The 8,154-nt window shown below is 63.3% G+C and overlaps 1 protein-coding gene across 2 annotated transcripts in view; it reads right to left on the bottom strand.

The window, feature by feature from the left end:
• RAI1 (retinoic acid induced 1) overlaps nucleotides 1-8,154 on the bottom strand; it is a 116,083-nt gene that overhangs the window by 524 nt on the left and 107,405 nt on the right. For both annotated transcript variants that reach the window (XM_080825418.1, XM_080825419.1), the window contains 2 exons: nucleotides 4,073-4,166; nucleotides 90-139 (listed from right to left, as the gene is read on the bottom strand). In XM_080825418.1, coding sequence (XP_080681544.1) covers nucleotides 90-139; nucleotides 4,073-4,166 — 144 coding nt within the window. The remainder of the gene's footprint in view (nucleotides 1-89; nucleotides 140-4,072; nucleotides 4,167-8,154) is intronic.

Below are 8,154 nucleotides of genomic sequence, written 5' to 3'. Positions count from 1 at the left end.
TGGGGGCTGGGCCCTGCTGAGAGTCGGGGGGCGGGGCTCCCCTCCAGCCTGGACCCCCTCCAGGAACGGATCCTCGCGTGGTCACCTACCTTATGTTTGGGACACTTCAAAGAAAAGTTCTCTTCGATGAATATGCAACCTGGCACCAAAGAGAAGTGCGGGTGGTTAGGACGGGCTGCAGGTGTCCCGTCAGGGCGCCGGGCGGGGCAGGGGACCTAGTGCCCGTGAGCCTATGGGCTACAGGGCTTCTTTGCAGAAAGTAAAGCCGACCTGCTGGAATCCTCCAGGAATCCTCCAGGGTCTAAACTCCGTTCGGGTTGAACTGACCTCCATCTGCCCCCAGCCCCGCTGGCCCTTGTGTTCCTGTTCTCCCCTGGACAGAAAGGCCTTCTTGTCACTGTGCCTGTCTCTCCCCTGCCCCTGCCTCACTTCGCTTGGCCACACTTGGCATTTCCTCCTAGTGGTCTATATACCAGTGACTTGCTCACAGTCTCTGCCCTACTGGAAGGCAGGGTCCTGCTTTGCCCTCTTCCCTGGATGCATGCCCAGCCCCTGGAAGGCCTTGATACCGAGCGGGCTGATGGACTGGGCAGTGCAGTCACAGGTCTGGATTCAAGTGTCGGCTACTTCTTTGAGCCTCGGTCTCCACATCTATAAAATGGGCCTTTATGCCACCTACCGTGTCTCTATCCTGGGGACTGATGAGGGCCATGTATGTAAGCCACCTGCATGTGTGTGGCTCAGAGCAGGCACTCACGATATGGGTTTGTCCCTGTGGGGGCCTCGAAGGGGAGGCAGACCTGAGTCTGGGGGCAGGGGAAGACTGAGGTCTTGGATCTGGGTGAATCCCAGCAGGCATGTGGGTGCCCACAGCACTGGCCACCCTGGGGGAACAGAGAGGATGGCTGTGCACGGCCAGATCCTGCTGCCTGCCGCAGCCCAGGCGTGCACGGGTATCTCAGGAAGTCCCCGCTCTGGGGCCTGCTGCCACCTACGGAGGCCCTGGCTCCCCTACCCCCCAACCCTGAGTCCCCGTTCACCACCCCCAGTCCCCTCCCTCCCATGCCCCACAGGCCATTGTTCTGAACAAACCCCAAACCCATAAATAGCCGGAGGTCTGAGCCGGCCAAGCAAGTCCTCTCCCTCCAGCACATTCCTCCTGCTCACGCTGTGGCTCTGTGCCGTGGCATCAGGACAGCGTGGTGGCTGGTAGGCAGGGCGGGGAGGGAAAGGCAGATCCGCAGGCCCGAGAGCAGGGTGGGGAAGGCTCCAGGCCTGCGGCTATCTCCCCTTTTTTCCGACCAACTGCTGCCAGAATCTGGGGAGCCTCAGACTGCAAAGTGCCGTGCGTCTCTGCACTTCTGGGCCAGCGGCTGGGGGCAGATCATCAGTTTTTCCTCTTCCTTCTGCTCAGACAAGCCAGACAGGGCAATGGGGACCGAACGCACACCTTCCAAAGAGCACGGAGCTCAAACCCCAGGCTGACTGCACACGTGGTGTCCTCCCCACCCCAAATCCCACAGCAGACCCTATGGTCAAGGGCTCAGGTCTCCACAAGTGAAGGGCAGTAGGTCACCATGGCCCAAACCAGCTTGCTCAGCCACCACCCCCAGCATCCACCCAGGACGTGTGGGGACCATAGGAAGGAGCCAGGTCATTGATTCCTGGTGCCTCTCCCGGTGTCTGCACCTGGGGGACCTGGGGTCTGGATGCCAGAGGGGGCCCGTGGCCTGAGCGTGGAGAGGCTCAGACAGGACCCGTGGCGCGCTGGCTTCTGCCAGCAATTCCGAGTCACTTAGCCCCGGGAGGTGCTCCTTAATGGGGTTCAGGGGATGGGGGTCAGTGGGCCAGGGCGGCGAGGAAGGGCAGAGGGGGACAAGTCCCGGTGCCCTGCGGTCCGAGAGCCTGTCCCCTAGACAGCCAGGGCTTGGGTAGGTGCCCAGTGCACCTGGAGGCCTGGGGCTCCCCGCTGTCACACACCGGATGGCCTGCCCAGCCCCCAGCCTTGGTTCCTCCGCCCTCCACCCTTCCTGCCCGCTGCTGGCCGCCAGGCTCACTTGTTCTCCCAGCTTCTCTGGCTGTCACTCCTCTGGCACCCAGGGCCCCACCCCCATTCCCCCTGCCAGCCGTGAAGTGCTGACACCCACTCCCCGCACACCGCCCCCTCCCACGCTCTGATGACCCCTTGGACTGACGGCCAGCGAGTTTCTGCCCACAGGGAAGCAGCCACGTGCGGCGGACGACAGGTGGCCAAAAGATTTGCTCCAAGAGCCCTCCCTGGACCGCCAGCCTCCTCAGCAAGGTGGCTCTGTCGTTCCGCCCACGCAGAAGAGGCAGCCAGCGCGGGAATCTGGGTGGCCTGGGGGACCTGGTGGGGCCGACTGTGGGGGGGTTTGGCCGAGCCGGCTGCGTGGGAGAGACTGCGTGGAGCAGGGTGGAGCTGACCGGACAGCCGACCAGAGCCCCCCCCACCCCCGAACCAGTGGTGCGAGCAGCACACCCCTGCAGCACACCCCCGCCGGCCTCACACCTGCCTCCCAACATGGGGAAGTCGGAGGCCGGGCTCCACGCCCCCCTCCCCCTCAGGCCTGCACATTCAGTGCCAATGGGGTCTCTGCACCAGCAAGCCCCTTGTGATGGAGTCAGCTTCTCCCCCCACAGCTTCCAGGCCCCCTTCCTGTGCCCATCCCCGGGGCTCTACAGACAATCTCTGTTATGTGAAGAATCCTTTGAAGACCTCATTCAAAACAGAAGTTGTATCACTCCAAGCCTGGTATGTACGTCCACCCGCCCACTACCAGCTGCTGCACACCTCCCCTGACCTTGTGGGGCCTGGCGACAATGCCGCCTCCTCCGAGAAGTCCTCCTGCATTCCCTCCCAGCTCAGACAGGATGAATCTCTTCCACAGCACACACACTCTCCACCCTGTCTGGGCTCCCTAACTTTGGGCAAGCAGGGATCATGATTTCCCGGTCTGTCCCACTCACCGGTGAGCCCCCAGGAGGCTGGACAGTACTGGGGTGACAGAGAGAGAGCGAGCACAGGATGTGCAGTCAGACAGGCAAAGTCTGTCCGTGCTGCTCTGCGTGGCAGCGGGGGAGGCAGCCTATCTGTAAAGACGTAACTGGGGAAAGAGCCGGGGGCAGACGCTGGGCCTGGCACAGAGAGGGTGCTGAATTAATCCCCGTAGAAGGAGGGGTGCAGCTCGCCGTAGCCATTTCCAGGGTAAGGCCTTGCGTCTTGTTAAGTGGCCGAGTCCACATTAAACTCGGGTTCATGGTGTGCAGACTGGGGAGTGGAGCCTGTGACCAGCCCCGGCCAAGGACCTGTCACCACTCAGTCCTGCGTAAGCTCCTGCAGTGGCTCAGCTGGGGCTGCTGCTGGCCTGGGACCAAGTGGGCGGGCAAGGGGGGTGCACAGTGAGGGGGTCCCTCCGGCCCACGGCAGAGCCAGCAGGCCTTCAGGTGGGGAGGAGGGGGCCCTAGCTCGTGGGAGAGCCTGCTGGGGGCTGTGTCTGCGCTGCCATCCGTGAGGCAGGGACACTGATAACTTCCCCCCAGTTCCAGGCCAGAGGAGTCGGGGAGGGGAGGCGGGGGAGGCAGCCAGAGTTGGGGGGCAGTTTGGCCCCTAACAGGACTGGGGCTGCATTTTCTGGGCAGTGTTCATCACCTCTTTCCCTGCCCCAAAGAGCCCCAGCAAGAAGAGATGACCCATCCCAGGCTCCGGGCAGCCGAGGGCAGAGGCGTCCTGAGCCCAGAGCCCCACGGTGAGAACGCCACTGCCTGGGAATGCAGACCAGAGCGGCCTCTGCGGCCGCCTAAAATCTGCCCTCGTGGGGACTGCCGTTCCACAGTGAGCCATCTCTTCCTTTGGATGAAGGGAGGACTGTCTGTGAGCCTGGGTTTCCCTGCCTGCTCGGTGAGGTTTGGGGCTCCTGGACCCCTCCGGCCCATGAGGTCTGCCGTTCTGTGCGCCCGCTGCTGGCCCGGGGACAGGGGAGCGATGCAGCAGAAGGGGACGAGGGGGAGCGGGGGCAGACGGGCCCTCCTGTCCCCTGGGGCTGGCTCTTACCCGCATCGCTGGCACACGGGTAATGGTAGGTGTGGCTGCACCCTTTGTGACCGCACCCGATGGTGGCCCCGGCTTCTTGGCAGCTGGAACAGGTCTGGCGAAGAAAGAGGGAAGAGGGGTGAGTCTGCAGCTAAAGGCCTGCGCCCCCCACGGGCCCCCCACGGCCCCGCCTCCCTCCCTCCCCGAGAGGGTCCCTGGAGACGGCTGGGAGGAGGATGCAGGTGGCCTGAGGGCTGACTCTGTGGCAGCCCGGGGCTAGGATGAGGGGACCCTCTTGGGGCAGGGAAATGTCGAACCTCACGGATAAAGGTTGAACCTTGTGGGTTCGCATCCCAGCTCTGCCTTTCTGCTCTGCGTGACCTCAGCTGGTCACCCGGACTCCCCAGGCTCCACCTGGGCAAGGGGGGCAGGGCCTCCCCCTATGGGACAGTCGTGAAGATCACACGGGAGACGCCATGTGCCCAGCAGACAAGAAGTCTTGATGCCAGTCACCGCTGTGGCTGTGACCATGGGCTGGTGCCAGTGTGCAGGTCACGGGGCGTGTCCTTACCCACTGGCTCCTCCCAGCAGCCCTCAATGGGGGGAACTGTCATGAACCCCACTTTCTGACGGTGAAACTGAGGCCTCCACTCCAGGCGAGCATGAAGGCAGTAAGCATCGTCTTCTACCCTTCCCAGCAGCCAAGAGAGCACGGAGCCCGGGATGGAACTGTCCCGCCCCCTGAGGGGCCCCCCCCCCGCCCTCCCTGGGTGCATGGAGGAGGTGACAAGGCAGAGCCGCTGTAGATGTCACGAAGTGCCCCACACCTTGCCCAGCTGTCTGCAGAGAGATGTGGCCGGGACAGCTGGGCCACCCCAGGAAGGCCCTCTGAAGATCGAGAGCAGCCCTGGGGCCTGGAGAGGGACAGGCTGGGCCCCAAATCACCCAGAGTCCAGAACTAGAGCCCCCTATATGAGTTGGGGAGATACCACGGGCAAGCAGAGCGGTGGTAGGCCCAGGCCCCAGCGCTAAGCCCCTGGGATAGGTCATTCATGAGGGGCCCCGGGTCCAGGAAGCAGCCACCCTTATAACCTTATGATGTTGATATCACAATTCCACCCAGGTTGCCGAGGAGAGCTCAGAGAGGCCGAGAAACCTGTCTGACAGCACACAGCAGCCAAATAGCTGAGCTGGGCTTGGAGTGGGCAGTCGCCACCCCGTACTGCTCGGGGCTGGAGGTGGGCTTCGTCCCAGGTCCATGACTAAGAGAGACCCCACACCCAGCATCTGGGAGAGGCCAGGAGTGAGAAAGTCTTCTCCCACCTTCCCTAGGGAAATGCCTGGGAACGCTCCCTCTGGCATCAAGTTGGGAGTGGGGCTGGGTATATTCTGGAACATCAGGTTTCCATGCATGCCTTTAGATGGGCAGCTGCCTTCGGGTCAAGGCTGAGACCGACCTCCTGGGGCTCTGGGAGCCAAGAGTCCCTCGATTTCCAGCTTAAGAGGATGTGACGGAGCAGGAGGGGAGGCCTAGCCCAGGGCCAAGCCCTCAGGGAAGGGGAACCGCCAGAAGAGCGGCTTCACGCCCCCCACCTGCATGGAGGCCCCCCCAAAACCAATGAGGGGCGTTCTGGACATGAAGAAATCAGGGTGCAGAGAGACAGAGGCCTTGAGCCCTTCCGAGCCTGGACCCCGGACTCTGAGCCCCTGCTCCCCGGGCCAGGCTCGTGAACCTGCCAAACGCTCCCAGGCTGGTGGAGGGGCCCAAACTGGGGTCTGGGCCCTTGCTAGCAGCTTCCTAATAACATCCAGCAAGAAGTGCGCACCCCCATACTCGGCATCTGTGGCCAGGCCTCACCTGGATAGGAGACGGGGTCCACAGTCGTTCTGGGCAGACTGAGAAACTGAGGTCCCAGGAGGTGGCGTGGGAGGGCTGAGGGACAGCGGTTTGTGTGGGGGTTCTCAGGAGGGGTCAGAGGAGAAAGAGGGCTGTCCCTGAGGGCCCCCTCAGAACTTCTGTTCCCCAGAGAGTGAGAGCGAGGCCAAGGTACCAAGAGGTGTGCAGGGGCTGGGAACCCTGCTGGACAGGGCCCCCGGTGAACTGGGGAGCCCCACCACCCGCTAACGGAGGGCGGCCTTCCAAGGCTCCCAGAGGGCAGTGACTTTCTGGAGTCTCGGAACCCACTCTTGGCAGAGCTGAGATTTGAACCCAGGGCTGTGTGTCGCCAAGGGAGCCAAGACAGTAAGAGGTCTTGGCGGGGACAGGAGGCCTAGGCTGCAGGAGGGGAGGGCATGGAGCCGGGAGCCTCGGAAGTCTCAGAGCCTGACCGTCTCTCCAGAGTGTTCTGAGGGCACGGTCTGTTCCTTTGGGTGGGGGGGCGCTGCTTTAATGGGCCCCTCTGAGGGGCACCTGGGTGGGCTCAGTCGGTTAAGCGTCTGCCTTTGGCTTGGGTCATGATCCCAGGGTCCTGGGATGGAGCCCCACGTTGGGCTTTCAGCTCCGCAGGAGCCTGCTGCTCCCTCTCCCTGCTGCTCCCCCTGCTTGTACTCTCTGTCAAATAAATAAATAAAATCTTAAATAATAATAATAATAATGGGCCCCTCTGAGGCTCACAGCCCAGCTGCCAGCCCTGGCCCAGCCCAGGACCATCCGTGGCAGGGAGGCCTTTTAGAGTCCATCTGAGCTGCCCCAGGGGAGGTAAGACGATGTGGCCGGGGAGCAGTGAAGCCTGCTGGTGTGTGTCCTCACCGCCCCCCAGTTCCCTCCCCGACCCCGTCCTGACCTTCCCGGGGATGCTCCCGGTGGCAGGAGGCCATGAGGCCATTTTGGGCATAGGGCAGGTCCCACAGGTGAGACCAGAGCCCTGGAACAGGCTTAGGCTTAGCCCAGGCTCGATTAGCCCACCACCATGGAGGAGACTGGATCGGGCCCCGGCTCAGAGCAGGATGGAGAAGCAGCACAGCCTGGCCCAGAGCCATGGAGGCGGGGAGGGCCTGGATGGGAGGCCTGGTGGGGCATAGGCGTTGGAGGAGGGAACTGGTGATCTGAATGTATTACTTTCTAATGACGGACGTGCCCTGAGCCCATTTCAGGATGTCTGGGAAGGAGCCAGGAGCAGTGACAGAGAGAGAAAAAGAGAGGAAGGGACAGACATGGAAAGTGGCAGGTGTCCTGCTGGAGGTGGGGTTTCCTCGGGCCTGGAGAGGTCTCCCACCACGGCCCAAGGCAGTGGAAGGTGGCTGCAGGAAACCAGGGGAGGCCGAGGCCCTCGGGCACAGGGGCTGGGCAGGCAGTGGGAGGGGACGTACCCTGGGGGTGGGCAGAGTGTCCCGTCCCAGGACTGGCTGTCCGTCTGTGTATGTGTGTGTTGGGGGGTGGGGCAAGAGCACAGGCCCCAGGAAGAGACTGCTGACCCCAGCCCCCAGTCCCTGCCTACTCACTGGGGCCGCCTGCACCCTCAGAAGGGAGCGTGACGAGCGAGACCCCCCCGTAGCTGGAGTGGTACTAACAGAGCTTGCGAGCCGTGGCCCGGCCGTGTTCTGCGTCCTGGCGGAGGACCGTCGGTGGGCGTTCAGACAGGCCTGGCAGCTTCACGGGCATGAACTCACTCGGCCCTCACAGCCCCCCGGCAGTGGCAGCCACCACCGTGCCCACGCCTGCGATGAGGACGTCGGGGTACAGAGGGGTGAAGCCCCATGCCCTGGGTCTTGCGGGGAGGGATGGGCTAGTGTTGGGATCTGAAGCGAGAAGGCAGCCAGAGCTCCTGCTCACAGACCTCAGGGACCGGAGGTCCTCCGGGAGCACTGTATGACCGGTGCGGAGAGGTCCCCAGACCGCCCTGCCTGCGGGGGACACATCCGACCCACCATGCGCAGAGAGCTCTCTCCCTAAGCCCCAGCTCCACCTTAGAGCCCAAGGGGAACGGTACGTACAGGACGGGGCAACCTGCTTTTTTAGGCTGCCCTGATGTCCCCTTCTGGGAGGCGGCCTGTTTTTTGGGGCCCCCGGCAGGTCAGTTGATCGCACAGTATGGGGCCGGAAGGTGCCGGGTGCCAGGCTAGGCAGGCCGAGGGGCCGAAGTGGGAAGTCGGGGACGGGGTAG

Source organism: Martes martes (assembly GCF_963455335.1).
Source record: "Martes martes genome assembly, chromosome: 16".
Lineage (NCBI taxonomy): Eukaryota > Metazoa > Chordata > Mammalia > Carnivora > Mustelidae > Martes > Martes martes.
This window is presented reverse-complemented; position numbering and strand designations above follow the sequence as displayed.